This window comes from Trachinotus anak, unplaced genomic scaffold (genome assembly GCF_046630095.1).
Source record: "Trachinotus anak isolate AG129_WGS33_773 ecotype Australia unplaced genomic scaffold, CSIRO_AGI_Tana_v1 ptg000005l, whole genome shotgun sequence".
In the NCBI taxonomy this organism is placed as follows: Eukaryota; Metazoa; Chordata; class Actinopteri; order Carangiformes; family Carangidae; genus Trachinotus; species Trachinotus anak.
Genome location: NW_027273856.1, coordinates 17,433,716 through 17,458,711, shown reverse-complemented (window position 1 = coordinate 17,458,711; position 24,996 = coordinate 17,433,716). Strand labels below are relative to the sequence as shown.

Genomic DNA, 24,996 nt, shown 5'->3' with positions numbered 1-24,996 from the left:
CATCATCCCTGCGGCACTAATGTAATGTTTACTGTGATTGATTACACAACTCAAACAAGTCTCTAGAGTCCACTAACCGATTTTCATGCTACACAGGATTTAAGAGAAGGCAATATCTGACAAATACACCCAAAAATGTAAAGCTGAACAGCACGCATTCAAAAATAGTTAAGAATAGTACACAATTTTTTACTTAAGGTAAAACTTTCATGTACAGAGTGCCAGTCAGCTTAGAAATGACCCTGCAAACCAGCGCAGCTTCTGGTCAAATTCAATGCTGCTCAGTCCTCAACAGTTCCTGTTTCTGTCCAATGGACTGGACAGATTGGACATGTTTCAGCCCCGCTAAAGGGCTGCCCACTCAGCTTTCTGAATCACACACACACTTCTTACTCATGCCCTCCACAGAAGTCAGTGTGTGTGGGCGCTGACCAGGGAGACAGAGTATATGTGCACTGATTGTGTAAACACCTCCACAGCACACTCCTATGTTGACAGGTCAAAGGACGATCATTCGTGTGAGGCTGACGGTCCTCAGGTTACACATCCCCTCTCTGTCTGTTGAGTTGTGTGAAATTTAACTTCTTAAAATTCTGGATTTAGCCAGCCAGATGATGAGTGTTTCCTCTAGCTGACCCCCATGACATTATTTATAGAAACATGTATTGGTATCACAGAAACAGATCAAATGTATAAATATATATAGGCATCAGTTAGGTAAGCCTGTACAAGCTTTTAGAAATAATCCACCTAGGATGAAGTGTGAAATGATATACAATTATTTAATCTTCCTTAAATACTTTTTAAATGATGTATTTGAAAAGAAAAACACATAAATAACTTTTTCTGAAGAAATTTTTATTGAGCCTCTTTACGAAGACTTGTGGAGTAACTTTACGAGCTCAACAACATCAGCATGATGGCTACCAAGGCAATGATTTTGGTCATGATAGGATCATCATGACGACACTTGGGGTGATGATTCTCATTTCAGTGTGTGACTTTACATGGCCATGGGGTTGTTGATCTTGCCCATAAAGAGGATGTTCCCAGTGGAGTTCTCCAGGATGAAGACCAAGAAGGGCCTGTCAATTTGGACAGACACTGGCATGATGAGGGGCATTAACTCCAGGATTGTGGCGGCTGCTGCCTCGGTTCCCATCTCAGTGACACTCAGCGTAGCCTTGTGGGACGCCTTTGGAGGATAAAAAAGCAGAAGGTACCCAAAGTGTAGCTTGAAACTGTGGAGGCTAAAGGGTCTTTTTAGCATCTTGTGGAGGACTCTGTAGACATGTCAATATTCTGCAGTTGTTCTTGAACTACTGCTAATGCAGGTAAATAGTTTAACTTAAATTCCCATAACAAACCTAAGTAGTGTTTGCTGAACCTACCTTTGAGACTTTGACCCCCTCGGAAATGCCAGAGAAGTCAGCGTGGTCCTCAAAAGCGTTGGTAATGCCCATTTCCTTCAGTGTGTCTTCCAGCGAGGCGTCAGCAGAGATGGAAAACTTTGGCAAAGACAGACGCGCATATCTGTAAAACACAGAGCATCACCAGCATCAGAATGACTCAAAGATGCAGTTAAAGAACAGCTTGTGTATTAAAGTAAAACTTTGAGAATGATGAACACATCACTTGTTTCAAGTAAATCAAATACATCTAATCCAACCTTCATCCAGGTTACACTGATCCAATCATTGACTACCATATGTTACCTCTGCTGATCCCAACATACACCAAGACACTGTTTGGAATAAGTTACTGTATCTAGGAATCAAAAGTGATTTAGATTCCTCTTACGTCATGAAGGCTGAGCCTCGCCAGTGATTGATTTGGTCCTTGTTGACGTTGCCCTCCACCTCTGTCATCTTTCCTTCATCAGGCAGGACAACCATCATGGAGGTTTTGCTCTTGTAGGGCAGCATGATGACGGTGGCATGCTTAACAACATCCAAGGTGATCCCGTAGTATCCCGTTCTCGTCATCATGTCCACTCGAACTCTGGTAGTATTGTCCAAGTGGAAGTCTGCCTTGTGTGTTAGGTCAAGGCTGAAGGGTTTCTCCCACTGTCCTGTGTGAGGCAGTGGAGATAGAAAGATAACAGTGCTGTAGATACTGTATGTCAGTGCAAATCATCATCATTAGTATGCTTTACAATCATCTTAGTTATTGATTACAACATTAAGACACGTTTATTTTCCATTTGGTGAGTCTGCAACCTTTCCTGTTTTTGAACTACACAAGGAGACCTGGACTTGATCTTGCTTCTTACCTTTGAAGTAGACATAATTAATAAGCACCATCACCGTGTCAGGGTCCAAGTTCTGCACCATATTCTGTATCTTGTTCTGGGTCTTATTGGCAATGAATCTGTTGATCTCAGCTGCAGCTTCATGAGGTCTAGTAATGTCAATGTTGAAGATCTCACTGGAGTAGTAGTGCTTGACGTCCTTCAGGAACTTCTGAGGACTGAAGCCAGAGGGCACTGCCAGAGCACTGCCAACATCCAGCCGCTGATCCTCCTGATTTTGACCAAGCCTGTTGAAAAGACATTTGTATGCGTCGTTGACCTGAGTCTGGTTTAAGGCACTGTAGCCCAAGCTGGAGAACAGCTGGCGGTGGGTTTCACCACGGGCCCCTGTGGACAGCATGGACAGGGCAGCGGAGATGCCCAGCGGTGAGTAGAAGATGTTCTTTCCAGCAGCAGCCTTGGCATTCAGACTTTTGTAGAGAGCAAAGCCAAAGTCCGCATGATGAGAGGACAGATTGTGGCAGCTCAGCTCTCCCTCATGGTGGTGGGGGTCTGCCCAAGTTACAGCAAGCAGCATTGCTGCAAGTACACACCTAGCAAAGATACCATGCATCTTCACAGCCTGTCCAGAGGAAAAGAAAAACCAGAGAAAGTGGTTGGATGGGTTCATCCACAGTAAGTCATAATCGTATTTGATCATAAACAACCTAATAACCAACGTGTTGGAGATCAAGCATGCAGGCAGAGCAGGAAATGGCGGTGAGCGTGGATGGACCTGAAGTAAACACGGAGTAAAGTTACAACAGGAAGAAAGCACAAGCATCACAAGAGTTCACTCTTCACCAGTCCAAGTTGTGTAATCCCAACATAAATGAAAACAATCAGGTGAGGAATGGTGAGTAGACCGGGGTCTATATACAGGGAGGCTTGATTGGTGATGACCGGCAGGTGAGTAGAACGGCAGGTTTCTGGAATGAAGTAAACAGGGTGGAATTAACGGGTTGCCAGGAACCCAGGTCTGCAACAGCATGCTCTGTCACACACACACACACACACACAGTGGACACCAGGGCACAGTACATTACTCTTCAATGGCGTGATTGGTGATGTGCTGCGGTAAGCGTAATGTGTCACTTCTGTTTGCTGGTGGTGTTGTGTTTGTTGCTGCTCTCCTTGAATTCAGCTGAACGTAGTTGTATTTTTGTATCTTTTTTTCTTTTTTCACTACAACTGCTAATTATCTGTTGTACTGTCGAACTTCTGTTCGATCACTCTTTGCTCTCTCCTTCTCTTAGTGAGATTCTCATTAAAACACAGCTGTTTACACGCTAGCTCTGTTCACTTTAGCTTCGCAGTTAGCGATGGCTTCTCTCTCTCCCGCTCACTCTCTTGCTCTCTCTTGCTCAGCCTGCTTCATGTTTAGTTCCTCCTCTGCCTCCTTCAGCAGTAATGGTGTAAACGTGTAATAAATGTAGTTTGTTTGCAGTTATGGAGGCAAGGCTCAGTGATCTGTGATCACTCAGTGAAAGACAATAAGAGTCTCATCATTTTTTAAAGACATGGTGCCAGGTGTAAAAGGCAGTCAAGCATAATTTTTCACTCGAGATGGAGACTTTGAGGCCACCGGAGGGACTGAAACTGGTGGGAAATGTCGACAGCAACTGGCGGTGTTTCAAGCAGTAATTTGAGCTGTACATGGCTGCCATTGGACTGGACTCAAAGCCCGACGCCAGGAAAATCGCACTGCTGCTCACAGTAGTGGGTCCTCAAGCCATTGAAGTTTTCAATACGTTCAAGTTTGCAGCGCCTGACGACAGAGGTAAATACGACGTGGTAATTGAGAAGTTCCAGGCACATTGCTCGCCAAGCAAAAACACAGTATATGAGAGATACGTGTTCCAGTCGAGGATGCAACAGCCTGAAGAGACTTTTGATTTGCTTTGTGACTGATTTAAAACTAAAGGCGCAATCATGTGATTTCAGGGATCTGAAGGACTCCATGATCCGTGATCAAATTGTGTATGGGATCTATGACCAGGGAACGGCTGCTACGGGATGCTCAGCTAACTCTGGAGGAGGCAGAGAGACAGTGCCACGCAAGTGAGTTAGCACAACAGCACACAAAGACATTCAGTGAAACGGGTATCACTGCGGGACATGAGAATGTAAAAGTAGCGGTGGTTAAAAACAAAATGAAAAGATTCACGCCACAAAAGAAAAGCACAGAAGATGCGAGCTACTCCTGCAAGCGCTGTGGTGGCAGGCACGAGCCCCGGCAGTGTCCTGCGTAGTGTTCAAAATGCAATGGAAAAAATCATTTTGCAAAACACTGTCTTTCTAAAAGCAAGCCCAAATCAGTGCAGTTAGTGGAAGAGACTGACCTGAGTGAGACTTTCTTTGTCGGGATGGTGTCATGTGATAATGCACAAACAGAGCAGGAGGACACAGAGGAAAATGACAAGTGCTCAGAAAAAGGAGACACATGGCTTGTGTCACTTCAGATAAATGGAGCTATAGTAGCCCTAAGGATTGACACAGGTGCACAAGCGAACCTGATCAGCATGACAGAAATCAGTGCTATGAAAGAAAAGACCAAAATAACAAAGAAAAGAGTGCCACTGAAGGACTACAATGGAAAAGACATTGAAAGCAAAGGTCAGTGCAGACTAAAAGTAACAGTGAAGAATAAAACTTACAATGTGCTGTTTTCAGTCGTACCTGAGGGCCGTGAGTCACTGCTGGGCAGAGTTGCATCAAAGACATTGAACCTGGTGAGAAGAGTGTACCACATTAACTGTTCAGAAGCAATAAGTGTGCACTCATGCACAGTTGACTCCATTGTTCAGCGTTATGATGATGTCTTCAAAGGATTGGGATGCCTGCCATACACATACAAAATCCAACTAAAAGACGATGCACAACCAGTAATTCATGCGCCACGGAGAGTTCCAGCTCCACTTCGAGAGCGTCTAAAAAAAGAACTGGACAGGATGTCTCCGCTCCAAGTCGTCACAAAAGTGGAGGAACCTACTGAGTGGGTAAACTCGATGGTGTGCGTGGATAAAAAGAATAAAAACAATGAACTGAGAATATGCATGGATCCTGGAGATTTAAACAAGAACATAAAACGATACCAAAGCATGAGGAGATTGCAAGTGAAATGGCAGGAGTCAAATACTTCTCAAAGCTTGATGCAGCGCAGGGATTCTGGCAAATCAAGTTGGATGAGGAAAGTTCAAGATACTGCACTTTCAATACACCTTATGGCAGATACAGGTTTCTCAGAATGCCATTTGGCATAATCTCAGCTTCTGAGATTTTTCATCGTGCCATGGACAACATGTTGGAGGGACTAGAAGGGGTCCGTTGTTATGTCGATGACGTCGTCGCCTGGGGTTCCACCCTCCAAGAACATAATGAGAGACTGACCAAAGTGCTCCAAAGAGTACGTGAAAATGGACTGAGACTAAACCATGCAAAGTGCCAATTTGGAGATTTTTGGGTGAGAAACTGTCTGCTCGGGGCATTGAACCTGATGAAAGGAAGATAAAAGCCATCCTAGGCATGCCACGCCCTGTTGACAAAAAAGGTGTGCTTAGAGTGATGGGCATGATAAACTTTATTGGGAAGTTTATACCAAACTTGTCAGTGAGAATGTCAGCACTAAGAGAGCTCCTTCATGATTCCACAGAATTTGAGTGGACAGAGAGGAATGAGAGTGAGTGGAATGCATTAAAGACCACACTGACAACTGCTCCTGTGTTGACTTATTATGATCCAACCAAGAGACTGAAAATTTCCAAAGGACGGGCTTGGTGCTGTCTTGTTACAGGCAGAAGGAGGAGGCTGGAAGCCAGTAGCATATGCTTCCAGATCCATGACCAGGACTGAAAGCAGATATCCTCAAATTGAAAAATAGCGTCTTGGACTGACTTATGGACTGGAAATCTTTCATTGTTATGTATATGGACTTCCCACTTTCACAGTTGAAACGGATCACTGTGCTCTTGTGTCGATCATCAAGAAAAGCCTGAATGAGATGTCGCCGAGGATTCAGCGCCTCATCATGAAAATGCAAAGGTATGACTTCGAGTTGATATACACACCTGGCAAGCATCTAGTGTTAGCCAATGCACAGATGCTAAATCAAAGCAAATAAGTGAGGAGACTGCTAAAGACAAGGAGCTGCAAGCTGTGATAGAACACCTCCAAACTGGCTGGCCCAGAGGGTCCTGTCCAAAGTACTATCACATCAGATTTGAGCTAAGTGTGGCAAATGGACTGTTATTAAGAGACAATCGGATTGTCATTCCACACAGCCTGAGACTGGAAGTACTACAGAAACTACATGAGGGACACCTGGGAATTGAAAAATGTAAAAGGAGATCCAGAGACTCTGTATACTGGCATAAACAAGGACATTGAAAACATGATAGGAAAATGTGAAACATACAAAAGGCACCAGAGCAAGCAGGCAAAGGAACCAATGATGATTCCTGATCTTCCTACTGAACCCTGGAAGAAAGTAGGAACAGATTTGTTTCATTGTAATGGGAAAGATTTTGTGTTAGTTATTGATTACTATTCCAATTTCCCAGAAATTGCCCTGCTCACAAGTGCAACTGCCAACAGTGTCATTATTCATGTAAAGTCCATATTCGCTAGGCATGGAATACCAGAGACTGTAGTTAGTGACAATGGTCCGTGTTATAACTGCAATGAATGGCGGCAGTTTGCAGAACAAAATGGTTTCCATCATGTCACATCCAGTCCACAGCATGCACAGGCAAACTGAAAAGGGAGTGCACATCATTAAGCAGCTTTTGAAGAAGGCCACAGACAGTAAGTCAGATCCATATTTAGCTCTGCTGAGCTACAGGTCTGCCCCCCTTGACTGTGCTTTCTCCCAAGCAGAACTTTTGGTGAATCGCAAGCTGCGCACTACACTGCCCCGCTACACAGAGAGCAAGAGGAGACCTGAGATTCAGTTGAAAATGGAGAATCTGAAATGGAAACAAAAACAGCGTTATGACAAGTCAACAAAAGCTCTCAGACCACTTGCAAAGGATGATGTGGTGAGAATCCAAGACCAAGATGCATGGAACAGAAAAGCCACAGTTCTTCAAGAAGTAGGACCACGGTCTTATGAAGTGAGAACTGAGGATGGACATGTGTTCAGAAGGAACCGTCGTAACCTTCTGAAAACCAAAGAGACTTTTCAAGAGACACTGTGTGATAATGCCGAAGAAAAAAATGCTGTGTCACAGGCTGACACGGTGCCTGAGTTGAAATCAAATGGACATGTGCAGGTGGACAAAAGTGATGTTTCCACAGAGTTACCTGTACTGAGGCGATCTGAACGTCAGATCAAAAGACCAGTTAAACTTGATCTTTAAATCAGCGTATTGGATGCTGAGGGTCATAAAAAAAAAAAAAAAAAAAAAAGAGGATTGTATGGTTTTGAAATGTGTTTATTTGTGTATAAGAGCTTGGTGTTAATTGAAAATATGGTGAACAGTTAAAAACAAAAACAAGCTAGAGATAACAGTTTACAAGAAGTTGATATAGAAATGAAAATGTTGTGATTGTTGTTACAATAATTCTGATTTATCGTAATGGTATTACGTAAGTTTGTTAAGGCATATGTTTTCTTACGCTCATAGTTAATAACTTCAAAGAAAGGAGGATGTGTTGATATTAAAGTGTCATTCCTACTAGTGACCAATAGATGGGGCTGGTGATTGTGAGTCACATAACATGCACTTCCTGTGGCGGGTCTGGGAGTACGTGTTTACGGAAAGTTAAATAAACGTTGGAGCTAATGAGCTCATGAAAGACAATAAGAGTCTCATCATTTTTTTAAAGATGAACAAGACAATCTGGACTCCCGGCTCCGCACCATGAAACCACATCTTTAGCCTCTCCAGTTAGCCAGCCCCCAGTCGCTGGTGCGGACTGACCCAGAGTCGCTCCTTCTGTAGCTCCTTCTCTCCCCCCAGCAGCTCCCGAGCAGCCAGGAGGCCAGGGCGGCTGGGTGACTGTAACAAGAAGAGGCTTAGTCCTAAACAAAAGCTCATGGCTCACCACCAACCTGTTCACGTTTCTAACAAGTTCTCCCCACTCAGCGACACACCCGCTGGGAAACAAACTCTGATTCTATTCTGAGAAACGTGAAGTTAGTGACACCAGCGGCCATAGTCAAATGCATTCCTGGGGCCAGAGCGGGCGACACTGAATCAAACCTGAAACTGCTGGCGAAGGATAAACGTAAATACAGTACAATTGTAATGCACGTCGGCAGTAATGACACCCGATTACGCCAATCGGAGATCACTAAGATTAATGTGGAGTCGGTGTGTACTTATGCTAAAACAATGTCGGACTCCGTAGTTTTCTCTGGGCCCCTACCCAACCTGACCAGCGGGGACATGTACAGCCGCTTGTCATTGTTCAACCGCTGGTTATCGAGGTGGTGTTCCGCTAACGATGTGGGCTTTGTTGATAACTGGCAGACTTTCTGGGGAAGACCTGGTCTGATTAGACGAGACGGCATACATCCCACGCTGGATGGAGCTGCTCTCTTATCTAGAAACTTCACTGAGTTTATTAGAAAGCCAAAGCCATGACAAACCAGAGCTGAGACCAGGAGGCAGAGTCGCAGTCTTACACTCTTCTCTGCGCCTCTTAGAGCAGTCGCTGCCATTCACCCCCTAAAAACTGTGTCTGTCCCCACCACCTACATTTAAATGTAATAAATCAAAAGTGAACAGAGAAGGAGTTAGACATGAAAACCTAATAAAAATTAACACAGAACCAAATAATAGGAAAATTAAATGTGGATTATTGAATATCAGATCACTCTCATCTAAATCTCTACTAGTCAGTGATCTGACAACTGATCATCACATTGATCTGCTCTGTCTGACTGAAACCTGGCTGCAGCAGGATTAATATGTTAGTTACTTGTACTTATCCCTGAAGTCAGGTGAGACTAACCAGGTAGCCAAGCTTCAGGTGTGTCTTAAGGACATAAAAACCTGGATGACCAGTAACTTCTTACTCTTAAATTCAGACAAAACTGAAGTTATTGTAATTGGCCCAAAGCACCTCAGAGATACACTATGTGATAATATACCGTCTCTGGATGACATCACCTTGGCCTCCAGTGCTACAGTCAGAAACCTTGGTGTCATTTTTGACCAGGACTTGTCCTTTACTTCACATATAAAGCAAGTCTCTAGGACAGCCTTCTTCCACCTGCGCAATATTGCTAAAATCAGACCCATTCTGTGTCTAAAGGATGCTGAAAAGCTAGTTCATGCATTTGTTACCTCAAGACTGGACTACTGTAATTCTTTATTGTCAGAATGTCCCAAAAATTCAGTAAAAAGCCTCCAATTGATCCAAATTGCGGCAGCACGAGTAGCGACAGGAACTAGGAAACGAGATCACATCTCTCCTGTGTTAGCCTCTCTGCATTGGCTCCCTGTAAAATCCAGGATAGAATTTAAAATCCTCCTCCTCCTCACCTACAAAGCCATTAATGGTCAGGCACCATCGTACCTTGGAGAGCTTATAGTTCCCTATTTTCCCAATAGGACACTTCGCTCTCTAAATGCAGGTCAACTTGTGGTTCCCAGAGTTTGTAAGAGTAGAATGGGGGGCAGAGCCTTCAGCTATCAGGCTCCTCTCCTGTGGAACCAGCTCCCAGTGTGGGTTCGGGAGGCAGACACCCTCTCTACCTTTAAGATCAGGCTTAAAACTGTCCTGTTTAGTAAAGCTTATAGTTAGGGCTGGCTCGGGTATGTCCTGACCCATCCCTTAGTTATGCTGCTATAGAGCTAGACTGCTGGGGGATTCCCATGATGCACTGGGCGCTCTCTCTCTCTCTCTATCTATCTCTCTCGATTACTTTATGCCATTAACTTTGTATTTTTCTCTCTCCCGTAGTTTGTGCTTCTCCTCTCTCTCCGTCTCTCTGTCCTCATTCTGCAGGTCTCTCTGCCTCTGGAGCAGCAGGATCCAGATTCACCACGACTCATCATTACTATTAACCACTGTTATCTGTCATTATTATTGATAACACCATTACCTACAGCTGTTCCTGGTCTCTCTCTCTCTCTCTCTTTTCTCCTCTCTCCTCCCCCAACCCCCCCTTTTTTATCTCCTCCTAAACCCAGACGGCCGCCCACCCTGAGCCCGGTTCTGTTGGAGGTTTCTTCCTGTTAAAAGGGAGTTTTTCCTCCCCCCTGTCGCCAAGCGCTTGCTCTTTGAGGGAACTCTTGGGTTTTTCTCTATAACAAAGTAAGGTCTTGACCTTACCCTGTAAAGTGCCTTGAGATAATGTATATTATGATTTGGCGCTATACAAATAAAATTGAATTGAATTGAATCCTCAATGTACATGCAATACAAGATTTGCAAGTAAAAAGCCAGTAAGAGTAACTTATCAAACACCTGTTAAACAAACTTGCAGAGGAGCAGTATTTTCAGTTTTGTCCAGAGTCTCCCATCCACCACCAGTATGCATTAACCATAACAAGCTTGTTAGGCTAATAGCTGAAATGAAATCTTACTATTTATGGCCAAACTGTGGCTGAAATGGCTGAAATTCTGTGGTTTAAACAAGCTCAAGACATTCCCATGTTTTATCCTACAGCATAAAATACGTCAGTAAATGCCCCAGTCATGATTTCTTTAAGCGTCTATGTCCCCTTAAAAGGTCTAGTTGCTAACAGGAGGCTGAATGAGACTACAGAGATTGTTGGGGATCTTAAACGTCATCGCACCAAACAAGAAAACTGAACTACTCATCAGCTGACTTTGACCACCTGGTTGTGTTTATATTCGTGCTTTTACAACCTATCACTAAATTTCTAAGAGGAAAGGTTTCTGTAGAAGAGGTAAGAGCTAAATCAAACTACAAGTTAAGTCAAGTTTAGCGGCGTCAACTATGTGGTTGAAGTTGTAGTTTGTTAATAGCCCAACATTAGCATTTTGCTTGTAGTGATTGTATATAGGCTTCAAAAATCATAAGGTGATGTACATTAGTGAAGATTATCCTGCTGAACAAAATGTGGAAGTATCATAAACTTTAGTTTGTCACAGAGTTTATCTTCTGCAGTAATCCAAAACACTTGTGTAAAATCCAATTAGCTTTTTGTCAAGGAACCCAGGGTGATGCTAACATCTGGGTTGGCCTACAAAAATACATCATCCCTGCGGCACTAATGTAATGTTTACTGTGATTGATTACACAACTCAAACAAGTCTCTAGAGTCCACTAACCGATTTTCATGCTACACAGGATTTAAGAGAAGGCAATATCTGACAAATACACCCAAAAATGTAAAGCTGAACAGCACGCATTCAAAAATAGTTAAGAATAGTACACAATTTTTTACTTAAGGTAAAACTTTCATGTACAGAGTGCCAGTCAGCTTAGAAATGACCCTGCAAACCAGCGCAGCTTCTGGTCAAATTCAATGCTGCTCAGTCCTCAACAGTTCCTGTTTCTGTCCAATGGACTGGACAGATTGGACATGTTTCAGCCCCGCTAAAGGGCTGCCCACTCAGCTTTCTGAATCACACACACTTCTTACTCATGCCCTCCACAGAAGTCAGTGTGTGTGTGGGCGCTGATCAGGGAGACAGAGTATATGTGCACTGATTGTGTAAACACCTCCACAGCACACTCCTATGTTGACAGGTCAAAGGACGATCATTCGTGTGAGGCTGACGGTCCTCAGGTTACACATCCCCTCTCTGTCTGTTGAGTTGTGTGAAATTTAACTTCTTAAAATTCTGGATTTAGCCAGCCAGATGATGAGTGTTTCCTCTAGCTGACCCCCATGACATTATTTATAGAAACATGTATTGGTATCACAGAAACAGATCAAATGTATAAATATATATTGGCATCAGTTAGGTAAGCCTATACAAACTTTTAGAAATAATCCACCTAGGATGAAGTGTGAAATGATATACAATTATTTAATCTTCCTTAAATACTTTTTAAATGATGTATTTGAAAAGAAAAACACACACAAATAACTTTTTCTGAGGAAATTTTTATTGAGCCTCTTTAAAAAGACTTTTGTGGAGTAACTTTATGAACTCAACAACATCAGCATGATGGCTACCAAGGCAATGATTTTGGTCATGATAGGATCATCATGACGACACTTGGGGTGATGATTCTCATTTCAGTGTGTGACTTTACATGGCCATGGGGTTGTTGATCTTGCCCATAAAGAGGATGTTCCCAGTGGAGTTCTCCAGGATGAAGACCAAGAAGGGCCTGTCAATTTGGACAGACACTGGCATCATGAGGGGCATTAACCCCAGGATTGTGGCGGCTGCTGCCTCGGTTCCCATCTCAGTGACACTCAGCGTAGCCTTGTGGGACGCCTTTGGAGGATAAAAAGCAGAAGGTACCCAAAGTGTAGCTTGAAACTGTGGAGGCTAAAGGGTCTTTTTAGCATCTTGTGGAGGACTCTGTAGACATGTCAATATTCTGCAGTTGTTCTTGAACTACTGCTAATGCAGGTGAATAGTTTAACTTAAATTCCCATAACAAACCTAAGTAGTGTTTGCTGAACCTACCTTTGAGACTTTGACCCCCTCGGAAATGCCAGAGAAGTCAGCGTGGTCCTCAAAAGCGTTGGTAATGCCCATTTCCTTCAGTGTGTCTTCCAGCGAGGCGTCAGCAGAGATGGAAAACTTTGGCAAAGACAGATGCGCATATCTGTAAAACACAGAGCATCACCAGCATCAGAATGACTCAAAGATGCAGTTAAAGAACAGCTTGTGTATTAAAGTAAAACTTTGAGAATGATGAACACATCACTTGTTTCAAGTAAATCAAATACATCTAATCCAACCTTCATCCAGGTTACACTGATCCAATCATTGACTACCATATGTTACCTCTGCTGATCCCAACATACACCAAGACACTGTTTGGAATAAGTTACTGTATCTAGGAATCAAAAGTGAATTAGATTCCTCTTACGTCATGAAGGCTGAGCCTCGCCAGTGATTGATTTGGTCTTTGTTGACATTGCCCTCCACCTCTGTCATCTTTCCTTCATCAGGCAGGACAACCATCATGGAGGTTTTGCTCTTGTAGGGCAGCATGATGACGGTGGCATGCTTAACAACATCCAAGGTGATCCCGTAGTATCCCGTTCTCGTCATCATGTCCACTCGAACTCTGGTAGTATTGTCCAAGTGGAAGTCTGCCTTGTGTGTTAGGTCAAGGTTGAAGGGTTTCTCCCACTGTCCTGTGTGAGGCAGTGGAGATAGAAAGATAACAGTGCTGTAGATACTGTATGTCAGTGCAAATCATTATCATTAGTATGCTTTACAATCATCTTAGTTATTGATTACAACATTAAGACACGTTTATTTTCCATGTGGTGAGTTTGCAACCTTTCCTGTTTTTGAACTACACAAGGAGACCTGGACTTGATCTTGCTTCTTACCTTTGAAGTAGACACAATTAATAAGCACCATCACCGTGTCAGGGTCCAAGTTCTGCACCATATTCTGTATCTTGTTCTGGGTCTTATTGGCAATGAATCTGTTGATCTCAGCTGCAGCTTCATGAGGTCTAGTAATGTCAATGTTGAAGATCTCACCGGAGTAGTAGTGCTTGACGTCCCTCAGGAACTTCTCCTGAGGACTGAAGCCAGAGTGCACTGCCAGAGCACTGCCAACATCTAGCCGCTGATCCTCCTGATTTTGACCAAGCCTGTTGAAAAGACATTTGTATGCGTCGTTGACCTGAGTCTGGTTTAAGGCACTGTAGCCCAAGCTGGAGAACAGCTGGCGGTGGGTTTCACCACGGGCCCCTGTGGACAGCATGGACAGGGCGGTGGAGATGCCCAGCGGTGAGTAAAAGATGTTCTTTCCAGCAGCAGCCTTGGCATTCAAACTTTTGTAGAGAGCAAAGCCAAAGTCCGCATGATGAGAGGACAGATTGTGGCAGCTCAGCTCTCCCTCATGGTGGTGGGGGTCTGCCCAAGTTACAGCCAGCATTGCTGCAAGTACACACCTAGCAAAGATACCATGCATCTTCACAGCCTGTCCAGAGGAAAGGAAAAACCAGAGAAAGTGGTTGAATGGGTTCATCCACAGTAAGTCATAGTCATATTTGATCATAAACAACCTAATAACCAAGACGGAAAACAAAAAAAAAGAAATCAATTAAAAGAAAAAACAAAAGCTTAACTCACATGTTATATCATTTAATGAATGGAAAGAATAAGACTGACAGCTCAGTACCTTTTTAAAAAGGGCATACTAATGATATCATCTTACCTTTGAGAAACATTACACTCCCATACTATCAAACATTTCGTCCCTGTGTATTAAAAGTTCTACTTGTAAATGTAATTCATTCCAAATATCACAGACTTATGAAATTTACATCCAAGTTCTCAAAAATGAAATAAAACATTCAGCATAAGTCAGTGAAGAGCCATTAGCTGTACCTTTGGTGTCCTCTTTGCTGCAGTTTGGCAGAAACTTCCCCATTACACGCAATAGGATACAAATACAAGAGGGTCAGCTGACAGCTCTATTACAAATTAACAAGGATCAGCCTCTTTCTCTGTCCTATTCTGACACAGTTCCAGTAGGATCTTTGCTACTGTAACACCCCACACAGAGACACACACAGGCAAAGGACTGTGGTGGGTTCAGGGGTTCTTGGTACAAATCAGGGCTCTATTGTGTGAGTATTAATTAGACTGTGCCAAGGTGAAAAACTTTTCTGTTTCACTGGTGCAAATGACTAGACTAGAAGATGGCGTGTTGGAGATCAAGCATGCAGGCAGAGCAGGAAATGGCGCAGTGAGCGTGGATGGACCTGAAGCAAACACGGAGTAAAGTTACAACAGGAAGAAAGCACAAGCATCACAAGAGTTCACTCTTCACCAGTCCAAGTTGTGTAATACCAACATAAATGAAAACAATCAGGTGAGGAATGGTGAGTAGACCCGGGTCCGTGTTCAGACTGCAGGCGAATCTGATTCAAATCAGATTCCTACTCAAATCCGATTTTTAGGGCTGACTGTCCACACTATTTTTAGCAAGTGTCCAAATGGGATATGGCTCTGTTCAGACTGTGCCACATTATTGACTGATCTGACAGGTTGCTGTAGTAACGGAGCGTCTGATATATGTCATATAATTGCGACAGCAACAACAACAACAACAACAACAACAACAACAACAAACATGATGGAGGCAGGTCACCTCAGTATATTGGCCTTATCACTGTCCAGTAGAGGTGCAGAACATCTCAGACGCACTAGACCAGGGGTGCCCAATACGTCGATCGCGGCATTAGAAGAAGTAGAATCTACTTCTTTTAATGCCGTGCGATCTACATTTTTTCCTCAACTTCACTGGGAGTTCCGTGCGATCTACCTGCACTCCTCTTGCGATCGACCAGTCGATCGCGATCGACGTATTGGGCACCCCTGCACTAGACATTTGCAACTCCGCAGGAGGCTGGTAGGATTATACACAACAACGCTTCGTGCTGCACTCACTGCCGGAGTTTCTGTGCAGCGACAAGTGTGGTGCCACCCGAGGAACTGGGTCTGGCGTCGCGTAGAGTGACGTCACGGACAGTCAAAACCGATCTGAGTGTTTGGAGCCGTTCAGACTGAGACGCATCTGTCCAAATGCGATCTGAAACAACCTCCCGAAGGTGGTCTCGATCTGGTTTCCAAAAATCGGATTTCATGTGATTTGTGACTGTTCAGACTTCAGAAGAGCCATCCAGTTCCAATCTGGATGGGCTAAAAATCGGATTTTGGCTGGCAGTCTGAACGCGGCCTATATACAGGGAGGCTTGATTGGTGATGACCGGTAGGTGAGTAGAACGGCAGGTTTCTGGAATGAAGTAAACAGGGTGGAATTAACGGGTTGCCAGGAACCCAGGTCTGCAACAGCATGCTCTGTCACACACACACACACACAGTGGACACCAGGGCACAGTACAGTACTCTTCAATGGCGTGATTGGCGACATGCTGCAGTAAGCGTATTGTGTCACTTCCGGTTGCTGGTGGTGTTGTGTTTGTTGCTGCTCTCCTTGAATTCAGCTGAACCTCGTTGTATTTTTCTATCTTTTTTTCTTTTTTCACTACAACTGCTAATTATCTGTTGTACTGTCGAACTTCTGTTCGATCACTCTTTGCTCTCTCCTTCTCTTAGTGAGATTATCATTAAAACACAGTTGTTTACACACTAGCTCTGTTAACCACTTTAGCTTCGCAGTTAGCGATAGCTTCTCTCTCTCTCCCGCTCACTCTCCTGCTCTCTCTTGCTCAGCCTGCTTCATGTTTAGTTCCTCCTCTGCCTCCTTCAGCGGTAATGGTACGTGTAATAAATGTAGTTTGTTCACAGTTATGGAGGCGAGGCTCAGTGATTTGGACTCCCGGCTCCGCACCATGGAAACCACATCTTTAGCCTCTCCAGTTAGCCAGCCCCCAGTCGCTGGTGCGGACTGACCCAGAGTCGCTCCTTCTGTAGTTCCTTCTCTCCCCCCAGCAGCTCCCGAGCAGCCGGGAGGTCAGGGCGGCTGGGTGACTGTTCGTAACAAGAAGAGGCTTAGTCCTAAACAAAAGCTCATGGCTCACCACCAACCTGTTCACGTTTCTAACAAGTTCTCCCCACTCAGCGACACACCCGCTGGGAAACAAACTCTGATTCTATTCTGAGAAACGTGAAGTTAGTGACACCAGCGGCCATAGTCAAATGCATTCCTGGGGCCAGAGCAGGCGACACTGAATCAAACCTGAAACTGCTGGCGAAGGATAAACGTAAATACAGTACAATTGTAATGCACGTCGGCAGTAATGACACCCGATTACGCCAATCGGACATCACTAAGATTAATGTGGAGTCGGTGTGTACTTATGCTAAAACAATGTCAGACTCCATAGTGTTCTCTGGGCCCCTACCCAACCTGACCAGCGATGACATGTACAGCCGCTTGTCATTGTTCAACCGCTGGTTATCGAGGTGGTGTTCCGCTAACGATGTGGGCTTTGTTGATAACTGGCAGACTTTCTGGGGAAGACCTGGTCTGATTAGACGAGACGGCATACATCCCACGCTGGATGGAGCTGCTCTCTTATCTAGAAACCTCACTGAGTTTATCACAAAGCCAAAGCCATGACAATCCAGAGCTGAGACCAGGAGGCAGAGTTGCAGTCTTACACTCTTCTCTGCGCCTCTTAGAGCAGTCGCCTGCCATTCACCCCCTAAAAACTGTGTCTGTCCCCCGACCACCTACATTTAAATGTAATAAATCAAAAGCGAACAGAGGAGGAGTTAGACATGAAAACCTAATAAAAATTAACACAGAACCAAATAATAGGAAAATTAAATGTGGATTATTGAATATCAGATCACTCTCATCTAAATCTCTACTAGTCAGTGATCTGATAACTGATCATCACATTGATCTGCTCTGTCTGACTGAAACCTGGCTGCAGCAGGATGAATATATTAGTCTGAATGAATCAACACCCCCCACTCATGTTAACGTTCATATCCCTCGAAGCACAGGCCAAGGAGGAGGGGTGGCAGCCATTTATCACTCCAATTTATTAATGCATCCTAAGCCTAAGATTAATCATAATTCATTTGAAAGCCTTATTCTTAGTCTGAAAACACAAAAACCAGTCCTACTAGTTACTGTATATCGTCCACCTGCCCCTTACTCTGAGTTCTTATCTGAGTACTCAGACTTTTTATCTGAGTTAGTTCTCAGCACAGATAAAGTCATCATAGTATTGCATTTAATTCATTATTAGACTCAATTGGCTTCTCTCAGCATGTTAATGAACCCACGCACTCTTTTAACCATACCCTTGATCTGTTTCTGACTTATGGGATTGACATTGAATATCTAACAATATTTCCCCAAAACCCTCTTTTATCTGACCATTTTCTGCTAACATTTGAGTTTTCAGTCATGGACTACACAGCATTAGGGAAAAAAATCCATTACAGCAGGTGTCTGTCTGACAATACCATTAGCAAATTTAAAGAAAGAATCCCATTAGTGCTAAGCCCACTGCCATCTCTTAACTCCACATCCACACAGGTTGATGATCTTGTTGACAGTACTGTAGCCTCACTGCGTGCAACACTAGATACTGTGGCCCCTCTGAGGAAGAAGGTGGTGAGTCAGAGAAGGCTAGCTCCATGGTACAACTCAGAAACACGAGCTTTAAAGCAAAATTCAAGGAAGCTAGAAAGAAGGTGGCGTTCTACTAACCTGCAAGAATCTCTAAAGGCGTGGAAAGACAGCCTATTGGCGTATAAAAAAAGTCTCTGTAAAGCTAGAACATCCTATTATTCATCATCGATAGAAGAAAACAAGAATAATCCCAGGCTTCTGTTCAGCACTGTAGCCAGGCTGACAGACAGCCATAGCTCTATTGAACCATCTTTCCTTTAGCCCTCAGTTGTAATGACTTTATGAGCTTCTTTACAAATAAAATTGTCTCTGTTAGAGAAAAAATTCACCATCTCCTCCCCACAGCTGGTTCAGATGTACTGTCCAGTTCAGCAGCCTCAGAGTCCACTGTGACTGGTTTATATTTTGACTGTTTCTCTCCTGTAGATCTCTCTGAGCTCACTTCAACAGTTTCTTCATCTAAACCATCGACTTGTCTTCTAGACCCTGTTCCAACAAGGCTGTTCAAAGAAGTTTTTCCTTTAATCAACACCTCTATGTCAAGTCTGATTAACTTATCTTTATCAACTGGTTATGTACCGCAGGCTTTTAAAGTTGCAGTAATTAAACCTCTACTTAAAAAGCTTACTCTTGATCCAGATGTTTTAGCCAATTATAGACCTATATCCAACCTGCCCTTTATCTCCAAAATTCTTGAGAAGGTCTTTGCAAACCAGTTACCATAGCCTCAGACAATGGACTTGTCTCTATACTTGTCCTACTAGATCTTAGTGCCGCATTTGACACCATCGATCATAAGATTTTATTACAGAGACTAGAGCATATGGTCGGCATTAAAGGAACCACACTAAGCTGGTTTAAGTCATATCTGTCAGATAGATTCCACTTTGTTCATGTTAATAATGACTCATGACAGTCATGGAGTTCCACAAGGTTCTGTGCTAGGACCAATACTTTTCAGTCTGTATATGCTTCCTCTAGGAAACATTATTAGGAGGCACCAGATAAATTTCCATTGTTACGGAGATGACACCCAGCTGTACTTATCCATGAAGCCAGGTGAGATTAACCAGGTAGCCAAGCTTCAGGTGTGTCTTAAGGACATAGAAACCTGGATGACCAGTAACTTCTTACTCTTAAATTCAGACAAAACTGAAGTTATTGTAATTGGCCCAAAACACCTCAGAGATACACTATGTGATAGTATACCATCTCTAGATGACATTACCTTGGCCTCCAGTGCTACAGTCAGAAACCTTGGTGTCATTTTTGACCAAGACTTGTTCTTTACTTCACATATAAAGCAAGTCTCTAGGACAGCCTTCTTCCACCTGCGCAATATTGCTAAAATCAGACCCATTCTGTGTCTAAAGGATGCTGAAAAGCTAGTTCATGCATTTGTTACCTCAAGACTGGACTACTGTAACTCTTTATTGTCAGAATGTCCCAAAAATTCAGTAAAAAGCCTCCAATTGATCCAAAATGCGGCAGCACGAGTACTGACAGGAACTAGGAAACAAGATCACATCTCTCCTGTGTTAGCCTCTCTGCATTGGCTCCCTGTAAAATCCAGGATAGAATTTAAAATCCTCCTCCTCACCTACAAAGCCATTAATAGTCAGGCACCATCGTACCTTGGAGAGCTTATAGTTCCCTATTTTCCCAATAGGACACTTCGCTCTCTAAATGCAGGTCAACTTGTGGTTCCCAGAGTCTGTAAGAGTAGAATGGGGGGCAGAGCCTTCAGCTATCAGGCTCCTCTCCTGTGGAACCAGCTCCCAGTGTGGGTTCGGGAGGCAGACACCCTCTCTACCTTTAAGATCAGGCTTAAAACTGTCCTGTTTAGTAAAGCTTATAGTTAGGGCTGGCTCGGGTATGTCCTGACCCATCCCTTAGTTATGCTGCTATAGAGCTAGACTGCTGGGGGATTCCCATGATGCACTGGGCGCTCTCTCTCTCTCTCTATCTCTCTCGATTACTTTATGCCATTAACTTTGTATTTTTTTCTCTCCCGTAGTTTGTGCTTCTCCTCTCTCTCCCTCTCTCTGTCCTCATTCTGCAGGTCTCTCTGCCTCTGGAGCAGCAGGATCCAGATCCACCACGACTCATCATTACTATTAACCACTGTTATCTGTCATTATTATTGATAACACCATTACCTACAGCTGTTCCTGGTCTCTCTCTCTCTCTCTTTTCTCCTCTCTCCTCCCCCAACCCCCCCTTTTTTATCTCCTCCTAAACCCAACCCGTCGAGGCAGATGGCCGCCCACCCTGAGCCCGGTTCTGTTGGAGGTTTCTTCCTGTTAAAAGGGAGTTTTTCCTCCCCCCTGTCGCCAAGCGCTTGCTCTTTGAGGGAACTCTTGGGTTTTTCTCTATAACAAAGTAAGGTCTTGACCTTACCCTGTAAAGTGCCTTGAGATAATGTATATTATGATTTGGCGCTATACAAATAAAATTGAATTGAATTGAATCCTCAATGTACATGCAATACAAGATTTGCAAGTAAAAAGCCAGTAAGAGTAACTTATCAAACACCTGTTAAACAAACTTGCAGAGGAGCAGTATTTTCAGTTTTGTCCAGAGTCTCCCATCCACCACCAGTATGCATTAACCATAACAAGCTTGTTAGGCTAATAGCTGAAATGAAATCTTACTATTTATGGCCAAACTATTTAGCTGAGCCCCCACTTCCAAACCTCTACCTTGTGGTATGTGGCCAGCATTGAATCCACATTAGCAGTAAGAGGGAGGAGGACAGAGGATGAATAGATAGACTGATTTCCATGTTCTTAATTCCTAACGTCACCCAGTGTGTAATGTGAGGAATGTTATTAACTCCACCAAGGAGGTTATAATCTGTTTCTTTGTCAGCAGAATTACACAAAAAGTACTGAATCGATTGTCTTCATCGATCGATGATGATCACTCTTCATCACACAATAGTATAAATCACATGATACAAGTAATTTAAACTTTAATTCTAGTCTGGAAAAACAACTAGTAGCTTCTTTTTAAAATGTAGTATTATGTGGTACTGTTAAATCATATAATTAAAGGTTCCATATTTTACATGTTGTGTATTTGTGGTACCAAAAACTATCTCAATGTAGTTTTACATCTCCTCTGTCAGGCTTCTCTCTATTGTTTTCTGAGTGTTTAAATAAATATTTAGCAGATTTCAGGTAAACACTCAGAAATCAGTTTGACAATATAATAGAAATAAAAATAAATATAAAAGTTGTTCATGACAAATATTTATTTCACCTTCATGTTGAGCCATGTTGAAACAGCAACACCACAATAACACATTGGCTCAGTGCGTTAGCAGATGCTTCATGTAATATAGGTACAAATGTTCTCTATTGACTGGCTCATACACAACAGTCAGCTGCATACAATATGTAACAATGTATTGAGACATTTATCACCTAGGTTCAGATGACGGCTGGTAATAGATGTGTCAAACTACAAGCATATCAACAGACTAACATTTCTGTTACTTGATGGCAGATCAGATCTCTTAATATCACTGTGACATCACTACAGGGCTTTCAAACACTGAGGTTAAAAATGAGCCAAAGTTCAGAAGCTGCTGACACATACTGCAGTGTGAAAACTAACATATGTAACACTCATTTTCCTAGCGTCTTTAAATGGCTGTGGGGTTGTTGATCTTGCCCATGAAGAGGATGCTCTTAGTGGAATGCTCCAGGATGAAGACCAAGAAGGGCCTGTTGAGAGTCATGGTGTCAGGCATACTCATGGGCATGACTTCAATGGTGGTGCTGGCTGCTGCCTCTGTTCCTGTTTCATCCACGCTCAGCACGGCCTGGTGGGACACCTGCAGAGGAAACAGGAGGAGTCAGTCACTGTCCAGTTCTACTGAGACTGCGTCTCATTAAAACTTTAGATGCTACAAGCCAGAAAAGGATCTCTGCAGCATCCACTCTGTATTTGTGGAAATCTAAAAATTCCATTGTGGAAAAGGCATATTCCTTTAAAGCTCTCAATCCCCATAACAAACAGGTGAAAGTGTGTTTGCTGATCCTACCTTTGAGACTTTGAGCTTGATCTCGTCAGACATGCCAGAGAAATCTGCATTGTCTGAAAAAGCATCTGTCATTCCTAATTCTTTAAGTGTGTCATCCAGGGAGGCATCAGCAGAGATAGAAAATTTTGGCAGGAACAGATTCACAGAGCTGAAAAACACCAGAACATCAGCAGCATCAGAATCATGGGAACGTACACGTAGTTTATCCAGGTTATTTTCATGCCGTCTCTCTGCATAAAAGCCCAGCACACACTTCACACAACACACTCCCTATAATTATACAAGTAAACATATCTACAACAAACTTTCAACCACAGGGATGAGCATTCAAAACATATTCAAATTCCTCTCTTACTTCCTGAAGAGGCTGTCGTGCCAGTGTGTAAGGTAGTCCTTGTTGATGTAGCCCTCCACCTCTGCCATCTTGCCCTCATCAGGCAGGACAATCATCATGGAGGTGTTGCCCTTGTAGGGCAGCATGATGACGGTGGTGTGGTTGTCAGTGTCCTGATAGAAATCGTAGCGTCCCATCCTTCTCATCATGTCCACCTGGACTGTGGTGGCGGCGTCCACATGGAAGTCTGCCTTTTGTGTCAGGTTGCCATTGAAGGGTTTCTCCCACTGTCCTGAATGAGACGGGGGGGGGGGGGGGGGGGGGGGTAAAGATGAAAGCAATGTAGATACTGTCCGTATACTCAAATGATAGTGGTTAAACATTTAAAAATCAACCTATAACTGTCTTGCTTTTCTCATATCTTTTAGACAAGTGTATTTCACATGCTCTGTCCGTTAAACAACACAAGGAAATGTGCATCTGAACTCATACAGATGCAGTGTCTCTATAGGTTCATGTAAGCAGTTGGCCATCTGTGTGCATGGCCCGTTCTCTTAAATACTTTTTGTGGCCTACCTCTGAAGTAGACATAGTTGATCAGCACCATGGCCATTTCAGGGTCCAAATCCTTCACCATATCTTTAATCTTGTCCTGTGTTTTAGTGGCAATGAATCGGTTGATCTCAGCTGCAGCCTCCTCAGGTTTGGCAAAGTCAACGTTGAAGGTCTCCCCGGAGTAGTAGTGCTTGATCTCCTTCAGGAACTTCTCCAGAGGACTGAAGCCAGAGCGCACTGCAGCAGCATTGCCGACATCCAGCTGCTGGTTCTCCTGGCTGTGGCCAAGCATGTGGAAAAGATGCTGATACGCTTCGTTGATCTGTGCCTGGTCGTGACCGCTGTAGCCCAAGCTGGAGAACAGCTGGCTGTGGGTTTGACCACGGGCCCCTGTGGACAGCATGGACAGGGCGGTGGAGATGCCCAGCGGTGAGTAGAAGATGTTTTTCCCAGCAGCGGCCTTGGCATTCAGACTTTTGTAGAGGGCAAAGCCAAAGTCAGCATTGGGAGAGGACAGCTTGTGGCAGCTCAGCTCTCCCTGATGGCTGTGTACAGTGTGTGATGCATGATTGTGATGGGGGCCGTGGTGGTCTGCCCAGGTTACAGCCAGCAGCACTGCTGCCAGAGCACAACTAGCAAAGATACCACGCATCTTAACAGCCTGTCCGGGGAAAATCAAAGGATGTGAGTTAGGTTTGACCACACTGGGTCAGTGGTAGTATATAGTATATAACATACAACCGTATTCAATGTAATATTTGTAAAAAAATTAAACATTGACTGGTTAATAGTTTCAAATTAAATAGGACACATCAATGATTTGATTTGCCTCTGACCAACTTTCCACCTCCACATTATGACATTTTGTCACCATGCTGCAAAGCTTCACTTCCACACCTAACTTTTGCAAATAAATGTAAGTCCATATTTCCTGAAGATTAAATTCATCTAAAAACTTTTGCATATTTCAGTAAAGTGCTAAGCTTACCTTTAACGTTGTCTTTGCTGCAGACAGTGTGACAGAAATTTCCCCATTATATACAGGCGCTCTGAAAGTCAGCTGACAGTTTGGTCAAATATTAACCTAGACCTGTTCCTCATCTCTGTCCTGTGCTAAGAGATATCTGGTTGGACTATCTTCACTGATGCAACACAACTCACTCAGCACTTAATGGGGGGAGAGGTGAGATAACGGGCTGTTCCAAAAAATGTAACAATATTAATCTGTTTTGCAGTGTGCTGCATCACATACCTTCATGCTTCTGGTAATCAACACATGCTTAGAGAAATGCACCAAAGATCACTGGCCTGTCAGTATTCAGGGAAACAGGAATGAACTACGCTAATTTCCACTTAAAATCAATTCTGAAAACAATAAATCGTGCAATTTTCATTAAATGGCAAGGCTTAATCATACAGCAGTTAAATTTAATTAATCAATATTCATGGTCAGTGAACTAAAGGTCAATTCTCTGTTTACTCTGCTGTGTATTCCCTTGAAAACTTTCCTTTATTTCCCTTAAATATTCATGACTAAATGAGCAACATCAAAGTTAAAAGTAATCCTCAGGTATCATT

The 24,996-nt window shown here is 43.4% G+C and overlaps 3 protein-coding genes and 1 pseudogene across 8 annotated transcripts; 1 reads left to right on the top strand and 3 right to left on the bottom strand.

The window, feature by feature from the left end:
* Positions 1-837: 837 nt before the first annotated feature.
* LOC139621800 (alpha-1-antitrypsin homolog) lies at positions 838-15,159 on the bottom strand. Of its 3 annotated transcripts, none has more exons than XM_071478662.1 (5): positions 15,068-15,159; positions 2,273-2,873; positions 1,801-2,071; positions 1,392-1,533; positions 838-1,195 (listed from the first exon to the last, which is right to left on the bottom strand). In XM_071478662.1, exons 1-5 carry the CDS (start codon positions 15,083-15,085, stop codon positions 1,004-1,006), a joined length of 1,224 nt encoding a protein of 407 aa, XP_071334763.1. In that variant the 5' UTR covers positions 15,086-15,159; the 3' UTR covers positions 838-1,003. The 3 variants fall into 3 exon arrangements, with proteins under 3 accessions (XP_071334763.1, XP_071334761.1, XP_071334762.1); XM_071478660.1 differs by lacking the exon at positions 15,068-15,159 and adding an exon at positions 3,027-3,184; XM_071478661.1 differs by lacking the exon at positions 15,068-15,159 and adding an exon at positions 2,971-3,120.
* Positions 3,947-9,526, top strand: LOC139622213 (uncharacterized; annotated as a pseudogene).
* LOC139621801 (alpha-1-antitrypsin homolog) lies at positions 12,302-15,230 on the bottom strand. Of its 4 annotated transcripts, none has more exons than XM_071478663.1 (5): positions 15,126-15,230; positions 13,738-14,338; positions 13,266-13,536; positions 12,857-12,998; positions 12,302-12,661 (listed from the first exon to the last, which is right to left on the bottom strand). In XM_071478663.1, exons 1-5 carry the CDS (start codon positions 15,171-15,173, stop codon positions 12,470-12,472), a joined length of 1,254 nt encoding a protein of 417 aa, XP_071334764.1. In that variant the 5' UTR covers positions 15,174-15,230; the 3' UTR covers positions 12,302-12,469. The 4 variants fall into 4 exon arrangements, with proteins under 4 accessions (XP_071334764.1, XP_071334765.1, XP_071334766.1 ...); XM_071478664.1 differs by lacking the exon at positions 15,126-15,230 and adding an exon at positions 15,068-15,100; XM_071478665.1 differs by lacking the exon at positions 15,126-15,230 and adding an exon at positions 14,749-14,891.
* Positions 15,231-21,716: 6,486 nt separating this feature from the next.
* On the bottom strand, positions 21,717-24,542 carry LOC139621799 (alpha-1-antitrypsin homolog). The gene is made up of 5 exons (XM_071478658.1): positions 24,407-24,542; positions 23,440-24,079; positions 22,885-23,155; positions 22,530-22,677; positions 21,717-22,319 (listed from the first exon to the last, which is right to left on the bottom strand). The coding sequence occupies exons 2-5, from the start codon at positions 24,068-24,070 to the stop codon at positions 22,128-22,130; spliced, it is 1,242 nt and encodes a 413-aa protein (XP_071334759.1). The 5' UTR covers positions 24,071-24,079; positions 24,407-24,542; the 3' UTR covers positions 21,717-22,127.
* Between the last annotated feature and the right edge of the window lie 454 nt (positions 24,543-24,996).